Source organism: Pseudopipra pipra, chromosome 21 (genome assembly GCF_036250125.1).
Source record: "Pseudopipra pipra isolate bDixPip1 chromosome 21, bDixPip1.hap1, whole genome shotgun sequence".
NCBI lineage: Eukaryota > Metazoa > Chordata > Aves > Passeriformes > Pipridae > Pseudopipra > Pseudopipra pipra.
In genome coordinates this window covers 3,634,605-3,653,687 of record NC_087569.1, presented here as the reverse complement: position 1 = coordinate 3,653,687, position 19,083 = coordinate 3,634,605, and the positions used below count along the sequence as shown (strand labels likewise).

Genomic DNA, 19,083 nt, shown 5'->3' with positions numbered 1-19,083 from the left:
TTTTTGACCTGTGATTTTCAGTATTATAATGAACGTAGGTCAGCTATAGGATACATGCACCTGGAGGATTTTGCCAGGTTAGCAATATATACAAAGACACACATCAACATCTTGTTTTAATACATCCTTAAGGGTTGTTACTTCCAGGATGTCCTGGGATGCTCCTGCTGCCTGTTGCTCTCATTAGGTCTCCTTTCTTGATGATTAGGTTGAAAGTGTACAAAGATCTTACATCAAAGAACATCCTGACTTCAGATACTCTTGACATATTTCACATTTTGCAACAGCCCCGCTCCCCTCAGGGCCATGTTCCCTCCCCGACCCTCAGACCAGCACCACCGCAGGACTCCAGGACTTGGTGCTCCAGCTCCAAGGGATCCCTGGGCTCCCCTCAGGGAAAGGTGGACACGAGGTGTGGGCACAGCTGTTGTATAAGAATCTGTCATTTGGTTTTATTATAAAAACTGAAATAATGGCCTGGGAAAAGGAGGCAAACCAGTTGGTGCAAATGGTACTTCTTAAGGACACAGGTCAGCCCATTTTCTTTATTTACAGTAAAATCCAGCACTATCTTCCATTGCCCTTCCAGGCTCCCGTGCCAGCCACGGGACTGCAGGGAATGAACGTGACCCCTGGAGCAGGATCCATCCCTGTGGTCCCTAAAGCATGAACATAACCCCTGGAGCAGGATCCACCTCCACGATCACTGCGATCCCTGCCCCGACCCCACCCGCAGGGACAGCGGGATGCTTGGGGGCACAGATGAGGAAGGTTTCGACCCACTGGGGCGGCTAAAACCGCCTCAGAGCCGCGGGCCGGGCTCGTGTCAGCACCGAGTGCCCCGCACCCACCGGAGGCGTTACCGCCCCCGGGCAGATCCCGGGCAGACCCCAGGGGGATCCCCGGGCAGATCCCGGGCAGATCCCCGTCCCGGCACCGCCGCGCCTCCGCACAGGCAGCAGCGCGGGCAGCCCCGGCGGGGCGGGGGAGCTGGCGGCAGGCGCGGCGCGGGGCAGCCCCGGCCCGCGCGCCGCCGTATATAAGCGTTGCGGGGTCCTCGGGCGCGGTCCTGTCACGCTCGCACGGGGACGAGGCCGCGGCGGCGATGGCGGATTTCGATCCCTACGACGACCGGGCCTACAGCAGCTTCGGCGGCGGCCGCGGGTGAGCGGGGCCGGGGGCCGCGCCCGGGGGCTCCCCCCGCGCCGGGGGAGGCGGCGGGGAGCGGCGCCCCGCGGCTCTCGGCCGCGCGAGGCGGGGCCGCGGCCTGCCCCGCCGTGAGGGGATGGCGAGCGGGGGGAGCGGCTGCTGGGACCGCCCGGGGCGCCGCAGGGCCCTTCCTGTGGCCGCGGCCGCCCCGCTTTGTGCGGCGGGTCCCGGGGGGGTCCCGGCCGTGGTTCCGTGAGCCCCGCAGGGTTCGGGGCCGGGAGCGCCGGGAATGGGCGGGAGGAAGAGGAGGAGGAGGGGTGGAGGGTGTTGCTGATCCCGCCGGCCGCGGGCGAGCGGAGCGGGGGTTTTGGGAGGTGCTGGGCCGAAGCCAGGGCGGGCCGGCAGGGGATCGTGCACCGGGAGGGGCGGAGGGAGCGTCCCCGAAGCGGGGCAGGGGCTGTGGTGGTGCCTGCGGAGGGAGGAAATGGGAGGGCTTTGTGGTGCCTCCTCTCGGGGAGCCGTCGTCCTGCGTTATCCGGGGCTCCGGGTGCCGACTGCAAGCCCCCGATCCTTGGGGAGAGGGCTCGCCCCTGTCTCCTTGCTGGAGAGTGCGCGTAGGGGAGGAGCTACGGAGACAATAACCAGCAATTAGGAGTTTGTCTTGAATCAGGTTAGGGAGGTGCGATCGAACAATGGACTTTTTGAAGGTTGGTGCTCCTGTGGGTTTCTTTGTTGCACCAAACCAAAACAGCAGGTATAAAAGCATGGAATAAACTTCCTGGTGAGCAAATCTTCACACGTATGTTACTGTATCACCTCGTCTCCCAAGGTGTTTCCTGATCGACACTGTTCATGTCTTTTCTGCTCTTAGAGGAATAACCTGGTTTCATTTCAGGTTCTTTGGGCAGCAGGGACAAGCTGCTGCTGGGGTTAGAACAGCAATAAGTTTTCTTGTCTTCGAAAACTCTCTGACCCTTAAGCTTTTTAAGCTCATTTTCATGCACAGATACTCTTTGTGTCTAATCCAGAGATGTCCCAGGGCAAACAGCTGATGTAGCCACTTACATTTCTGTTGTTTTCTTTTTTAAATTCTGTAACAAAATAACCTTGCCAGTGGCCTAAAGTAGCATTTGACACATAATAAATGCAGATGTTGCTGTGCAGTGTAGCCTAGTCAGTGTAGGCACATTCTATGAAGTAATGCAATTACAGTTAAAATGCTATTTCATATTCAGATTTCTGTAACAGAGAACTTCCAACTTGCTCTCAGGCAAGACCTGGATCCTTGTTTGAAGAGCTAAAGGCATCCTGCAGACTAGTAGATGCATTTACAGATGAGAAAATGTACTTATTCTGATCTAGCTGCAGTTTTAAGCCTCAGACACCACTAATATTAGAGTGCAACTTGTCCTTGCATCTGATTTAACATTATTGCTAATAAGTTACTAACAGCTAATTCACAATTTCAGACCTTAACAAGTCTCTGTACTTTGTATAAAGTCCTGTAATATGGGAAGTGTAATGAAAACATGACTGTTCTTCTTGAAGGTTCTGATTAAAGAATCCCATGTTAATTTAAAGTGGCTCCTACTCATTTTTAGGTGCTCTAGGAGTGTAAGAGTAGTGTAAACTCAGTTGAGATATAGTAGTTTTTGTAGAAGTAGCATTTTGCATAACCTTTGGTGTGTACAGAGTGAGATTTCAGTGTGACAGATGGGAAATCAGTGCCCAACAGGTTCTAGCATATGTGAGATCTGCCTCTTTCTCATAATCAAAATTATGGTGTAGGAGCACCAGAATGGGACTGGTGTGATGAGGCCTGGTTTGCTACCCCTCATGTGTCTGATGGTGCTCTGATTCAGAGCTGAAGCACAACACTATGGGATGCAGAAGTCACTTTATTCCAGATGAAGAACATGCTGCTGACATTAATTACAAAAAACTTACTATAAAGGCTGTTTGGGAACTGTTTTGGAGCCCGAAATACGACACAAAACCCAGTAATTAATCATACTGAGGCCTAGTTGAAGCATCTGCAGAGTTGAAGGGAACAGTGTTTGTCACTCCTGAATCGCTGCTGGGCTGTTTATTTAGGTGTGGCTTGAGGCACTGAGCACCTTACTAAAGGTTAAGATTCACCTGCTGAAATGCTGCTCAGCTCAATGAGAATGGAGAGTTAGTCCCTGTCCTTGTGGCAGTTTTTGGGTCCTGTGTCTCACCCATCCAGTGTTAATAGATGTCTCCTAATTTTTAGCCTTGGGGAAGCTTTTTGTTGAAGACATCTGATGCTGTAGAGGTGTCCTGGGTTGCTTGAATAAATTGGGTATGAATTTAGAGCTGTGGTCTTGGAGACTCCTGGCAGAACTTGCATCCTGCTGATCCTTACAGTGCCCCAGTAAGGCTCTAATGTTGGAACCCAGGTAGGCTCTTGCCTCTGGCAAATCCTGAGCGTTGATCCCTAGGGAAAGGCTCTTTAACTCACCTACTGGCTTGCAAGTATATTTTTTGAACTTTTCACAGATCTTGTTTTCTAGAGAGAGAACTAAACTTTCCAAAAGTGTAGCTTCAAAATGGTAGTTCAGTTGTCCTTCCACCTCGTTAACTCTGCCCACCACAAGGTAAGTTCAGTCCCGGGGGTGTTGCTGGAAGCAAGCTTTCCTCTGCAGCTCTCTGGTTTTCTGGAAAGGAAGTCAAATCCTGTCTTTCAGATTCCCACACTGAGATGACATAATTATTACCTAATTGTGTCTGAGCAAGTTACACTGAGTGGGAAATGCAGATATTCATTCAACACTGTGATGTGACCCAGTTCACTTGGTTCAGAGATGTTTTCAATTATTTTTTGACTTTTGTCCTATTCTGTTGTAAATGAGAGAATCTTCTTCCAATCTCATTGTTTGGTCACTGAAGTCAGCCCTTTTTTTAATTTACTTCACTGTTTCAGTATTGGAAAAATGTAGGGAAGTACCAAACCATTTTGTTTTAGTGTTTCTATACCCTGGATTCAGTAGGAAGCAGTTTGGGACTTAGTTAGTTATTGACCATTCCTGTTCTTCAAACAGAAACTGAAATACCAAATGCATAGTTCTGTATCTGATAACCAAGGCCTTCATATCAAATTCAGAAAGAATACTTCACTTCCTGACTTAAAATTAGTCAAATTTCACAATAGGGCCTGGATTTGCACACAGGCACCCCGGGAAGTTCTGGTGTGCTGTGGTAGAAATGGGGTTTGTCTGTGACACCCAAAATCCTTTTGGGGATTGTGGGTGTGGTTCCCAAAGCGGCTCAAGTGGGGGTTGCTGGTGAAAGCTGAGGTTCCAGCCCTTGCTCTCCTTCCCCTTCCCATCTTGGCACGGTGCTCTTTGCAGCTGTCCAGATCACCTGGTTGATCTGGCTGAGGATTCAAGTCCAGGGCAGGTTTTTGGGTGAATCAGCTCACTGAGGAGGTCACTGGCAGCTCAGGAACATGCTGAGAATGTGCTCAAGGAGGGGATGCCCCTTTGCTACTCAGCTGGGGCAATTCTGATGTTCCTATAGAGCATAAATATTGATTTTAATTTTTTTTTGGCTGCAAATTAAATGCACATTTTAATAGCTGTTCTTTATGCCATAGATGAGAATTAAGGACAAAGACATGGACCTGATTCTACGTATTATGGAATTATTTAGAAGAGCAACTCAACTCAGCTTTCTTGGAGTTCCTCCTTAAAACTTGGTCTTGTGACTGAAGTTAATTCTGCTGTACATTCACAGCACCCAGCTATTGCAGCTTTAGTTCTCCAGTATGTTTTTGACTTGTTAATGAGACAAAGGCAGATGAGGAATATTGTCAAAAATGCAAAAATACAAACCTGGGTGGACACTAATTAAAGATATGTAGGTTGTGATTCAAGTATGTTTAGCAGCATGTTGATAATGGTGGTGATAAATGATTCCTGCATGGAGCTGCTGCCATAAAAAGGCACAAATGACAGGCTCACCTAGGAAGAGTTAAGGAATCTTATTCAAGCTTAATGCATTATCTGATTCATTAGCAATAAAATATTTATTCTGGAATGAGGAAAAATACTGACAAGTACCTTGCTGGCTCAATGGATTTTCTGGCTGCATGCAACCAACCAGAATAAAAGGAAATAATAAAATTATTTGACCTCCTGGATTTTAGGTAGGATTCTGCAGCACTCTGATTGGTCCATGTCACACTGGCAAATCTGCTTTAGTACAGCTTGTGTTCCACTGGGCTCTTAAATGCACAGGGAGCCTCTGGGAAGGGGAACAAACATGAGCAAAGCCCAGCAGAAGGCAGGTGATAAAGGGAAGATGGGCAGAGTGGAAGGGAGGCATCCCAGGTAAAGATCAGAGGTTCCTGAGGGAGGCAAATGGTGTTGGAACCAGTGGCACCCCGTAGTCTGCAAGTCCAAGAGCTTTAACTTCAGGCTGCCTTGTTACCTTGCTCTCTGTGCAGGAGATCCAAGCTGGTTTGGCTCTACAGGGATTCACACACAGGTGTGTTACAATGGTGCAGTAAAGAATTTAGCTGGGACAATTTAATTCCTCAGCAGCCAATGCCAAGAGCTTCACTGAGACTGAGGGATGAGACAGGGAAAGACCACCTAGTTTACTGCAGTTTGTCATTCACGACACAAAGGAAGAACTAAACATCCAGACAGCACTGAAATTGGTTTTTCTGCCTTAGAACCCCTTGCTCAACCAAGTTTTTTATGGTGTGTTTGATTCAAAGCATTCCAGTCCAGGTATCTGACAGTTATGGCAACAACTTCAGACTTAGAAGGTGTTTCTGTTAAGATAAATGCTGCTGAAATAATTTAGATGATTGTGGAGTGGGTATTGATAATATACTATTTGGTTGAAAGCATTGGATCCAGCTTAGTGTCAGGATAAGCTGACAAATAAATACAAGTATTTCCTCACTGCTATAAATTATTCTCAAAATTCTAGTCTAGGATGTGGTTTTGAAGATATAATGTCTTTGAGCAGGGGACAGTAGAGATAGGAAACATAAGGTCTTAATGAATTGTGGGATGAGAAAGGAGTTCATTCCTCACCTTGTTACTGAGTTCCTCTAATGCATTAAAATACATTGTTTGGTTGGTTTTTCCATGGAAGTACTGCACCAGGTAACACTGGAAAGGAGCTGACCAGGAGTGAAGGTGGCAGGTGCAGGCAAAGGGGTGGACAAACTACCCAAGCTGTGTGACAGTCCCCAGAGCCTGCAGTGTGGCCGTGCTGGGAGTCACTTCCAGGGCACTGTGCTTTTTCCAACAGGTCTCGTGGTGGTGGCCTTGGTTCCCGCAGAAATAAAGAGCTGCCAACAGAACCCCCTTTCACAGCCTATGTGGGAAACCTGCCCTTCAACACTGTCCAGGGAGACATAGATGCCATCTTCAAGGATCTCAGCATCAGGAGCGTGCGGCTAGTCAGGGACAAGGAAACAGATAAATTTAAAGGTCAGTGTTCCCACCTGGGTCGGCTGCTGAAGGAGAACTGGGAGGAGGAAATAAAGCCACTGCAGTGGGGAATTGCAGTCTAAGGCACAGTTGATCTTGGGTTCTTTATGTTGAATTATGGAGGTTTCTCATTTGAACAAGATTCACTGTTCCTTCTATCACCTTAAGATACACTTGATGTAACCTGAGTGACAGGAGTCAATATTTGCTCTGCCCTAAAAGGACTTTCTCAAACCTTGTTTGTCTTGTGTGAATTCTACCAGAGCTGAAGTGTCTGACCCACTTAAGACCCATGACCTTAAGCATTGAGTACTTACACAATCTTCCTGTACTTCAGAAGACTGCCATTGCTTCACCTCTGTCCTTTTTTAGTAGACAGGGAGAAAAAGCAAGTAGATGAACAATTCAGGCAACTTTTAGAGGATGCAAATCATATTTCCATTGGAATTGGCCAGTGGAAAGGGACTATATTTGTAAGTTACTTTTAGGGGTGGAAAAGGCTTAACTTGGAGAGGTTTTTTTTGAAAAGTAATAAATCCACTAAGTAATGTGATGACACAAAATCACACTGCTGGCCAAGAAGGTATTTCAGCTTCTTGTTTAAAAATATCAAGAAACAAGTGTCAATATTCACCTAAACAGTTGGTATAGATCAGATCTAATCTGCAATGAGAACTCTGTGGAAAAGGGCTCTTGGCATTCACGTAGTGCCCAGAGTTCTGTTTCAGGATTTGCCCCATCATTAACAGGCACAGGTAAATGCATTCAATATTAATGCATCTTGCACTTACCACAGATGGGAAGAGAAGGGAGGCCATTAGCAGATGTGCAGGAGGAGCAGCTTCTTACAAAGGCCTTCTAAAGTGCTGTTAACTTGAGATTTGTTTTTTACAGGATTTTGTTACGTAGAGTTCGACGAGGTGGAGTCACTCAAGGAAGCTCTTACATATGATGGTGCAGTAAGTACACTTGCAATTAATTTGTGAAATCAAAGATAAACATAAGTCTCAAACTCCTTTGCAGCCCTTGTGGTACATCCTGAACAGATTCTCCCCTTGATTTAACAGCTCTTGGGTGACCGGTCACTCCGAGTGGACATAGCAGAAGGCAGGAAACAGGACAAAGGTGGCTTTGGCTTCAGAAAAGGTGGCGGGCCTGATGACAGAGGTGACTTCCATTTTTCTAAGTAGCTTCTTAAATATAATGGTTGTAGTTGTGTCTTCTGGTGCTGAACTAATGCTAAGACAAGGCATGCAAGTGAACATGAAAATTCTATTGCAAGGAGAAACGTGGCACATACACGTTTCTAACCAGCTGCTGCTGCCGCTCCTGAGGTGTCTGGAATTGAGCTGTGCTTTGTGTCCAAAGGCTGGATATGTTGTCACTCCTAGCCCAGGAAGTGAGACCAATACCCCTGATAATGTGCTGTGTCTTGCAGAGGACAATCATAAGCCCAACAGTCTGATCTGCTACTATTTTATGATGATGTAAGAAAAGTGAGTAAGCACAAGTAGACAAATACTTATTTTGGACTGTGTCTCCAGTTCCAGTGTGAAGAGAGGCTTGGCTGTAGTTAAAGCTTGGTTGAACCAGACTCACTAAAGGTTTCCATTGAATGTGTATTAGGGAAACTTTTCTGAGCATTTATTCTTGGTTCATTTAAACTGACTGTTCCTGTGCAATGGAACTTGGTAGTACTGAAAGGAAAGGATTTTCCAGCAGCATGACTTTTGGACATTGAAGGACTGAAACGTTGGTTTGGTATCCCCTTGCCCAGTCTTTCCCACAGCTTCAGATCTGAACACAATTGTGGCTTTTTTCCTAGGAATGGGAGGAGGTTCCCGAGAATCCAGAGGAGGTGGATGGGATTCCAGAGATGACTTCAATTCTGGTACCAGTATTCACACTTATACAGAGAGGGAGCCTAAAAGGCACCGAAATGTTCTCCTTTTCATTTGTCCCCCTTACTGCTTTGATTGAATCTACTGTCTGTGCCCACTTGGACATCCTGCAGCTGTGGTGGGATTCCTCAGGGGGAATCTTCCATTGCCTTGTAACAGAGGAGAGAGTCTTGATTGTAAATTCTGTGAAAGCACCCTAAGTGACAGAATACTTGTCCAGATGTAGCCCACGGTGTCTGTTTTAAGCATTTCTCAAACATCTGGCAGAGTAAATTTCTCAATAGTAGCAGAGACAGACAGGTCATGTGGAAAGGCTGACACTCCTTCAGAGCAGAGGCTTTCACCTTCTTAGGGAGATGTGACATATTATGTGTATTCCTGCAGAAACTGACTTCTCCAAAGGTGGATTAGTGTTCCAAAGTACTTTTAAATGCAAAATATTCCTGAACTTGTACTGTTACAGCAATGCAAGCAGCAGCAAGTGACTGAGCTTGCTGAGTGCAAGGTAGTGACAGAGCCACCGGGTTTGCTCTTGCCTTCCAGTCAGTTCCTACCTATTAGAATCCAGGGTGGCATTAACACAATTGCTTTTGTCCTCTGAACTCATGGGTTTGGTCCATTTTCTGCTGGGGAGATGCTGGCAAGTGCAACTTTTCAACGTCTGGTCTCTGCGTGAGTGGAATGGACGATGTAGGAGCGGTGCCAAAGTGTGCCCTTGCCACCAGCATGGATTGGAAGTGTGATGCTGGAGAGAGGAGCTTGCTACAGCACTGTGCTTAACCTGCCTTTGGAGCTAAGCATTCTGGTGCCACAGCTTCATACCTTCCTTGGCAGCTTCTCCAAATGTGGATGCATTTCGGCCTGTTAAATGCTGGACGAGTGATTTGTGAGCCAAAAGTTTAGCATTTAAGTCTTAGTTGCTACAAAAGCTTTTCTTCTCAGGTCGTACAGCCCTGGATCAAGTCTTTAAAGATGGTTTGTTTGGCACTGAAGTAAGTAAGGGACAGCTCTGCAACTCTGCCAAATACTGAAGTGGAAAGGAAAATCTCAGTTGGGAACCAAACAACTTTCTCTTCCAGGCAGCTTCTGAAAATCTGAGTATATTCCCTTTCCTGTGCTGTTAAATTGAAGTATCCTCCTCCAATTCAATGCAGGCAGTGGAGGTTTGGAGAGATACTCCAGGATAGTCTCTGGTACAGACTGGAGCTCTGGTCAGTGACAGACAGTTCCTGATTTTTTTGATACATAAACTGAAGAAATGTAATCAGTTTAAAATCTGATATTTTTTTTCCCCCCCAATCCTTTAACTAGTCTAGTAAATACCTTGTCACTTAATGGTACAGCTAAAAAGCCTTGGGGTTTTACTCTGTTCTGTAAGGACTGTGTATTTCACTGCTCCCCAGCTATTTTCCCATTTGCTCTGCTCCTGCAGATTTCATGCTAAGGCTGCAGCCAGTGGAATCTTCTGGCTACAGAAGTACTCTGAGTACTTGTAGTGTTGTCTCTGAAGTCAGCTAATGGTGTTAACAATCTGAAGTTGCAGCTGAAGCTCATATTTTAAGCTCACTTGACCCACTCTCCAACACTCCAATAAGCCTCTAAGTGGATAAAGCTCTTTCTGAACTTGGCATAGTATACTTGGTTTCAAAGGGAATCTGAATGACTCTTCTAGAACATGTTAGACCTCTGTGAAGCAAATCTGTCTGCAGACAAAAGGCTCAGTGCACCACCTTGGACTGGCAGCAGTGACTTGCGAAGTTTTCCAGTCATCCAGATAAAAAATCTAGATGCAAAACATTGCAAAATATGCTCTTTAAATCCACTGTCTTCCGTCTTCAGGATTCAAAGATGATGACTTCTTGGGAGGTCGGGGTAGAGGAACCCGCCCTGGAGACCGGCGACCACCCGGTGCCTCCATGGGAAGTGGTGGCACCGGTCGCTTCAGAGATGGGCCTCCCCTTCGCGGGTCTTCCATGGACTTCAGAGAGCCAACAGAAGGTAAACTCCCACCTTGGGTAATTCCCTCGGGAAGGAGACTCGTGGTTCCTCTGTCAGGTGGGAGCTCCTGCCCTCGACAGCCGGATCTTAGCCCTGGCCTGTTCTCTCTTTCAGAGGAAAGAGCACAGCGACCCCGACTGCAGCTCAAGCCTCGAACAGTCGATACTCCCCTCAACCAAGTAGCCAACCCAAACTCTGCGATCTTCGGCGGAGCCAAGCCCCGGGAGGAAGTAGTAAAAGAGCACGACTGAGTCTGGGGTTGGGAGGGAATGGGGAGGCGGGAGAAAAAGCAAGACAGTACAGAGTGACTAGCTCTGCTGGAATGTCAACCCTGCAGTTTACCATTCCTGCCATCTGGTATTTGTCCTCTTTGAAACCGAAAACACAGAGCTTGTGAATGCATGTCAGCTGTTAACAAGTGGTTTTTAGTACGTTCTTGGCTTTGCTGTATCTAGTGCCTGCTTTGTGCTGAGTTGCCCTCTTCTGTTTCCTTCCAAGCAGCACAGTTGCCAGTAGAAAAGGCAGTGTGGCTGCTTCCACGAGCGTGGAGGTCTCTGGACAAAGGTGCTGCTTCACTTCTTCCTTTCTGGGTTTGTTTTACTTTAGAAGCACAGGTTAGACTTAGTTATTTCCCTGTATCGTTTCCTTTTACTTCTCAGTGCTCCTCTTCTGACCTGCATGTCTCGTTCTGTATTGCTGTGGCTCTGAAGAGGAAAACTGAAGAGTCCAGATGAGTTGAACAGAGGAACGTACAGTTCTAACCGAGCAGTGAAATGCCATTTCTGACAATTGGTGACAGTTACTGTTCACAGCAGAGCCCCTTAGGAAACTAAGGGGGGGGCAGCTGCCCTTTCACAGGGGTTGCCAGGAAGGATCAATTTAACAGATGCCTTGCCTGACAAGCCTTGGGAATAGCTGGTGGAATCAGTATGGATAAAGCCTCTGCCAGCAGCCTCTTCCTGCTGGCTGTTGACTTCCAAATGGTACGATACTACTACACCTCTGAGCTCAAGGTTAGAGTGCTGCAAAAACGGGCCTGTTTGAGCACAACTGCTCACTGGCTCTTTCTGCTTACTTTTTTGGGTTTTACATGTTTGGTAAATTTTTAAATGAAATTTCTACCAATAAAATTTGACTTTTTTATTTTTGTTGAAGGAGTGTATACTTTGCCATGCAGTATTTGATCGCCACTATCCCCTGAATTTCTTTGCCCAGTGTGGGGTACAGTTTTAGGACCTCAGCTTTTAGAATACCTTGAAAGTGGGCAGATTAGAAATCCTCTTGCTTTAGATTCTCATGTAGAAGTTTGGGTAAAAAGCATCTCATGTTGCTGCACCTCTTTTCACTTGGAAATGTTTCTTGCCAGCGTTGTGCGGGAGGAGGGAGGGGAGGCTGGAGCAAAAGGAGAGATCATTAATGTTGAAAACCAAAACCTGAGGTGTGGATGTGTCCAGTGCATGGGAAAAACTTGGGCCCCCAGTGCCAGGGGTGAGAGCCTTCAGACAGAACGGCTGGCACCCCAGAGTACTTGCAAGAGGAGTTTGGAAGCATGGCTGCCCCACTACCAGCACCACTGCTAGTGATGAATTTCTTCCCTAAAAGTTCCTGTTGTAAGTCAGAGTCCCAGCAATTTACAGAACTACTCTTTCCTTCCTGCTGCCTTTCACTTAATCTGCTTCTGAGATAAGAACCATTTGTCTAACACTAATACTTAATTTAAGACAGACATGCATTTGTGTGGTTGTATTCCAAACCAATAATTGATCTATTTACATCTTCAATGTGGAAAAGATTTTAAGAACAAATTCCCATATAAAAACTCACCTCTAGTCAAGACAGTTGACTTTTAAATGTAAAAACAAAGGAAAAAAATAAGAAATGAATTCCAAACACTTAACACATTCTGCTTCATAACAAAATAAATTTATGGATATGGTATTTTGTGAATGATCTTTTAAATAAAAGAAAACATTAAGTAATATTTAACATTGGTCTTTATTTGAGTCTGCTCTAGCATGTTTTTTCCCCCCCTCAGTTTTCAAATATTGTGTTAATCTGTACCAGAGCTATTCTGGTACAAAATAAGGGGGGAAGAGGAAAAGATAAAGGGGAGGAATCTAATCTAAACAGTGCTGGAACAGTGAAGTAAAAATTGTTTATGGGTGGAAATAAACCCAAGTTCTTTACCCTGTGGTTTCAGTGTCACTTCAGTGCCATTGCTGAGGCTGCCAGGTGGGACTTGTGGGTGCTACAGCTCCTCATACTGTGTCCCACAGGCTGGGTTTCTCCCAACTTTTCCAACTGACCTGTTTTCCAGTAGACTTAACAGTTAAAGAGACTGTTGCCCTGTGGCTTTGAAATACGTGCTTATTGCAGGGTAAGTTAAAAGAGGTAGAGCCATGATTTTATTGAGGAAATGAGCTCTGACCTCCCTGCTGGTTTTACTGCTTTCCATGGCCTGAAAGGATGGGAAGTTCTTGCCTCTGGCTACTCAGTCCACCTTCTCTTGAGACCTCTTTGCAGAGCTTGAGCAGAGTCCCAGCCCTCCTCTGGAGCCTCTGGGTGTCCCCCCTGACCCCACCCGAGGTGTGTGTGAAGGGCAGGGCTGGCTGGGGGAGTTGCTGCCCTGCAGCTGCTGCCACAGCTGGGCTGTCAAACCCTGCAGTGGAACCAGTGATTTCACCACTGCATGGAGGAAGGGAGCCCTGATTTGTGAGAGAGGTGGCTCATCTTGGTTCTAGAAATCTTTTTCTGTATCTGCCAATATTGGTTTGGTCAAGGGTTTCCCACTAGTGAATGCAGCCTGATCCCAACATCATTTAGTACCTTTTCTTTTCCTTTTTATAGTTCTTCATATGCAAACATTCATGGTTTCTTTGGAGCATTCCACGCTGTGCTTCCCATGCAGCTCAGGGTCAGACTCCTCCAGTCCTTTTTCTTTCCCTCCTTCAAAATTTTACCTGATGAACATTTTCCTCTACAGAAGCCCATCAAACCAGCTTGTGTCAACAGTTGACTATATTTAATATATGGATGTGGCATTTAAGTTTTGTAGGAGGAAGCAAGATTATTTTCTCCCCATCCCACCAGCAAAAAAGCAGTTGAGGTTTAACCTGTAATGCTTGACTTTATCTGCAGCTTAAAGCTAAGCCTGGCATGGCAAAGCCCAGACCGAGCAGGTACCAGCAGTGTAGCAAACAGATCATTCACTCTCTGGCTATTCCTGTTCTCACTGAGTTATTTCTAGTAGCTGTGCAGAGCTTTCTTGGAGCTTAAACTTAGAAAAATAAACAAAACTGAAGGTAGGAAGGCAGCAGGCAGTTTTTGGAATTGGAATTGAGTTTGCTACTGTTGGAAGTGCTTTGGTGTGTTTCTCCTGTTGGGTTGCAGGTGGGGAAGGTGGGTGTCTGGAAGAGCTGTGGGACACTGCAGGAGTGAACAGCAGCATCTAATGTGCTGCAAAACTCCCTGGCAACCACCAAAAATTAAACTCCACTGAGCTCCCAAGCCCAGGAAGGCCCCTGGGAGAGCTCATCCCAGTCCTCAGGGCAGCACCCAGTGCTGGCATCGCCGTGTTGCCGACTCGTTGGGCTGTGCAAGCCTGGAGCAGTTCCTGAGGGTGCTCTTTGTGCTTGTGGCCATCAAGGTTGTTCTGATGGCTGAAGAAAGAGGTGGAGGAATGTCCACACACTCAAATAATGGGCTGGTGATGGTAGAGTCACGTTAAATTCACGCCCTCAAGTGTGGCTGTACAGGCCTTCCTAAGGCAGCAACAACCTGCTCCTGAGATGTGCTGACACTACTGAAAGTCTCCAGTGCTGACCATGAATTTCTGAAGTTCTGCAGGTGTCCCAGGGCTGGTGATGATGGGGGACTGTGGCCAAGCCTCGCTGTCCCAGGGCAGTTTGGGATGATGTTGATATTTTTCACTTGTCTTATGAATACTGTGATAGTTTCAATCCTGACTTTGGCACATAGTCTAGTAGGAACGTTTGCTACCTGTAGTACTGGCTGCTGACTTGTCTTCAGGAGAGATGATAAAATGGTGAGAGTTTTAGAGCAAATCCTGTGATATTGTAATCCCTCCTTTTGTAGGAAAGATTTAATACTAAAGCCAGCAAATCTTGGAATGCATGTCCAGCCCCTTCACCAGGAATCCCCCTACTCCCCCGGGTGTGTTTTGGGCACAGGCTGTGTGTGCCAGGTTGGCTTCAGTCACTGGTTTTCTGTCCCAACCTTGTTCCTTCCTCCTGGTTATTCCCACTGGCAGCAGGAACGAGGGTGATGAGCTGTTAATGTTGAGCACCTTGAAATCTGTGTTAAGTTTATGTTTTGCATTCGGATGGTTTCTGTGTTTCGCTACCAGATGAGCACAAAGGCTCTGAAAGAAGGGGTTTGCTCCTCTGTCCTGGTGTATTCCAGCCTAGAATCAGTTACCTTCGTAGTTCTTAAGGGCTCCTCTGGGATGGACTCTCAGGATGAAATTTAGTAGGTGTGGCTTGTCCTAAATTTTTAGAAGGGGGAGTTTCTGTGGCTGAAGAGGAATTTGATTTCCAGCTGAGACTGGAATTTTCTCATCTGGAAGCTGACTCCTTCCTCTCAAAAGCCACTTAACCACTACAGGAATGAAGCGTATTGCAAGTGGCAGAGAGCCATCTTTTATTTGGTGCACACATTTTCTCTATATAATCTGTAATTTATTCTGTTGTTCGTGATACCACTCGCTATAGCAGTGTTAAACCAAACATTTAGGATGGTGTAATCATATTTTTGACCCTGCTTTCTGAAAGGCTTTAATCCTTCAGTGCCAGGCACTTGACTCTCAAGCCTGATGCACGTTAGTAACAGCAATATCTTGATGACATTGTGTGTTCTGGACTAACTGGAGAAACACTCCCAAAGCTCTGGCCGTGTGGCTGGCACCTCTCCCGGGTGTCAGGGACTGCAGGGGAGCTCTGATGCTCCTCCTGTGTCTGATCACTTGGACCCAGCAGAGATGGGCACAAGAATTGGGCAGTCGGGCTCTGGTGGCACATGTGGTGTCAGTCTGGGATCGTGTTCCTCATCTTACTGTACCTGTTGGAGTGACTAAATCAGAGGCATTTTATGGTTTCCTTTTCCATCGTGGCAGTGACTGTTCTGTGACATCTCCTGCTCAGTGTGACATCAGCTTCCCCCATTTCTGTCCCCTCTGCAGCAAAGTGCATCCAAGGGCTGTGAGGACTTACCTGTACACTCACCAATTCCTGTGTAAAGCTCCAAGAGTATCCCAGGGTTGATGTTTTGGGGATGTTGTTGCTGGGAACGCTGCCACCACCTTTCTGCCCAGTAGGTTTCAGCCAGGTTAGTGTTCCCCGTGGCAGGGATTTGCTCCCTGCCATGAGATTGTTTTGTTCATGTCACCGTGCTCCCGAGATCTGCCTCTTTCTTTTAAATAAACCAAAAACTCACAAAGTACCTCTATAAACCCCTTGCAAAACCTGTACTGTAACAAATCTGTATAATTTGTATCGCTGTATAAAAATTCAAATAAAAAGCATTCAAACCTTCTAGGTTTTTGTGTCCAAATTTCAGAATTACTGCATCTACAAGGACGAACTAAGAATGGGAAGAAGCTTTGTGGCTCCGTAGGGATGTTCAGGGTTAGTCTTTGCAAACTTGGGCAAAGTTTTGTGAAGCACCCAGGGCTGTGAGCTGACTTTCCACTGGGTGGTAGCAGCATTTATCTTCCTTCGGCAGGAACGGAGCCGCTTTCGGTTTCAGAGATCCGACAGTGCAGCTGGGGCAGGGGAGGAGGTGGCACTTCCCCTTTGCCTGGGGAAAGGCTCATTCCACTCCAGCAGAGAGAAAAGCCGTTTCTTGGTGTATACAAACATACCCAGCACTACTTCAGCAAGACAGAACATTTCCTCCAAGGCGTCGCTTTGCATTGAAGCTGCAGCGAAAATTTGGCAAAATGGGTAATTAGTGGGATGAGACACATGCTCATTGTGTCCCAGAGCTCAGGGGGTTTGGATGCTGGTCTCCCGCACAGCAGGCAATGCTTGATCCACAAAGCCTGTGAGCTTGGGGAGAAAAAAGCCTGTTGGAGTTTGGAAAACCCAGTGGAGCTTTCTCAAACCTTCCAGTGTGTGTTTGTGCAGAAGGTCAGGTTTAGGTGATGCACCATTTTCCAGTCCTTTTTCTCCTCTGATTTCTAATCAGTGTTAGTCACAACACCTGGTTCAAGCAAAGCCAGCTGGGCTCTGAGCAGCCCCACCTTTATCTGAAAGGATGTAAAGCAGCCCTCGGAAGCTGAGCAGGGTGAAAGGTGGGTTCTCATGACCTCTCTGCATCAAGAGATCTCTCTGCAGCTGGTCAGCTTTGTACCAAAAGGTAAAAAAGCAGGTTTGGTTAGCTGGGGAAACTGCCTGAAGGATTACAAACTATGTGTTTGTTATGGGGGGGGAAAACAAACCTGAGCTGAAATGGGTGAGCTTTGAAAAGGACATGAAGGGTGAAATGTAAGGTGGTGTTTTCTATAACTGATTGCAGTAGATAAAAACAGGGTGCTCCTGCCTCTTTGACCTTTTATCAGACCAGAGGTGGTTTCTAGCAGCAGGTCTAGATGAGGCAGAGGGGTTCCAGGAGGGAGAGGATGGACACAGGGGAGAGCCTGGTATCCCAAGCTGGGTTTGGTGCTTGAGGGGTCATTCTGTGTGTGTTGGAGGGGCTGGACTGGCCTTAGGAAGAGCAGAGCCCATGGCTGTGTTGGGAGGTGCTCAGAGTGAGGGCTCTCATCCTAAACTTCCACATCCAGCCCTTCTCAGGAGAAATATGAAGAAGGGAGACACACAGAGTGTGTGTTACTGCAGTAATTACCCTCTAATCAAGGGGGTTGCCCTCTTGGGGGGACTGATGTCTTTGAAGGTCATCACCCTGTCCAAGAGCTGCTGTATCACGCTGGGCTGACCCTGCTGCTTTGCTCCTCGGGCACAGCAGCGACTTCTGCCTGCTCTGGAGGGGCTGGGTGGTGGAGCAGGAGACAGTTTGGGCACTCCCAGGAGGTCCAGCCCCTGCCAACTGTGGTAGTGTCCATACCACAGCACTCAGTCACCCCTGAAGCTGTAAGCAAATACACCTCTTTAGCAGTGCCTGTTCCTGATCAAATCGATTTCTGATACCAAAGATGAACTGTAAATCTCTCCAGCATGTTCAGAGTATCAGTTCTGCCACAAAGAACTCTTTTGCAAAACTTCTGTTGTCAGCTGATGTTTGAACATGTAAAAGCCCTTCTGGAAAGCTGTTAATTAACTACTACCTCTTTTAGAAGTGCCGATTTTGTAGCAACTGTTTTGGCAGTCAGGAAGGCATTTCACATTATGTAGTGTCCCCCACACAGAGACAAGCCAGAAACCACGCTAGCAATTCAAAGCTGGGTCTGCCTCTTCCAAACTTTGCTTCACATTACAGGTACTGATTTTAAGATAGGCTTCTGCACCTGGATTTTGCCTGGGAATAGCTCTGGCAGGTGCATCAAATCATTACTTTTGCATCTCAGGTTAGAACTGGAAGAGAGAAAGTCTATTTGCCCTTAGAGTGGTTAATTATCTTATCAAAGCAGCGTTCCCTCTGCAAGCTTGATGGCCAAATTTCATCCCAGAATTGCAGAAGTTGTAACCACTCGGTGACTTAAACCATTTCAGCGAGAGAAGAGTCGCCTTCTCTCACAGGGAGCTGGGTGTGGGTGGCTGGTTGTGGCAGCTTCTGAGTGCCCCAATTTAAATATAACGAAATTTCCCTTTACTGAATAATTTACATGCCTGTGTGTCAGGGAGGCTCTGCAGAGGCTCGGTGAGGGCAGCACGAGGCGTTTTGTTTGCGGTTGTAACGCGTGTGCCCCGTGGCTGTTGCTCTGAGCAGCCACGACTCCGCAGTTCCACGTGTGTGCAGGTTTTCCCAGAGCTGGAGCAGCACCTGTATTTCATGGCCTGTGACGGGGCTCTAAGTATACAAATTCCACATTGTTCATAAGCGCCCCTTGTTCTATTCGGGCACCAAAAAAATTAAGGGATTTTTTTTTTTTTAAAGTTTATTTTTTTAAGAGTGAAATTGTGCCTGCTGCCTGCAAGCTGCCAACGCTGAAGCATAAGAAATGATTTTATTCTTGCAGCCCCAGGTTTGGCCATTAGCAGTTGTGACCTCAGCTATTTGCTGCCTTTGACACTTGATATCGTCTCTTCTGTAAAAACTAAGAGAGGTCTTGCAGTTTGCTGTATCTGCTTTGAGTTTTTCCAGGCAGCATCTGTCGCTTCCAGTGAGTGGTGTTAAATCCTGCAAAGGCACTTCAGTAAAAGGAAACTTGAAATTTTGGGGCACCAAGCCCATCTGAAAGTCAAGGGCTGCTTGGGAAGTGACCTCGGTGCTGGGTGTGGTTCTGTGCTGTCATTGAAAACTGGGAAATTAGCTCTTAGCAGTTTGTTAGGTTAGAAAGTCGACAGGACTTTATTCAGAGCTGAAGGTACATGGGGATTGCTCCACAAACCGTGTACATCAGTCATCAAAACTTTTAACACGTTTTAGCA

The 19,083-nt window shown here is 46.8% G+C and overlaps 1 protein-coding gene across 2 annotated transcripts; it reads left to right on the top strand.

Annotated features, from left to right (window-relative positions):
• The first annotated feature begins 1,007 nt into the window (after positions 1–1,007).
• EIF4H (eukaryotic translation initiation factor 4H) lies at positions 1,008–12,500 on the top strand. 2 transcript variants are annotated; one of them, XM_064677735.1, is made up of 7 exons: positions 1,008–1,164; positions 6,439–6,620; positions 7,515–7,579; positions 7,688–7,787; positions 8,446–8,511; positions 10,361–10,519; positions 10,634–12,500. In XM_064677735.1, the coding sequence occupies exons 1-7, from the start codon at positions 1,106–1,108 to the stop codon at positions 10,768–10,770; spliced, it is 768 nt and encodes a 255-aa protein (XP_064533805.1). In that variant the 5' UTR covers positions 1,008–1,105; the 3' UTR covers positions 10,771–12,500. The 2 variants fall into 2 exon arrangements, with proteins under 2 accessions (XP_064533805.1, XP_064533806.1); XM_064677736.1 differs by lacking the exon at positions 8,446–8,511.
• Positions 12,501–19,083: the final 6,583 nt, after the last annotated feature.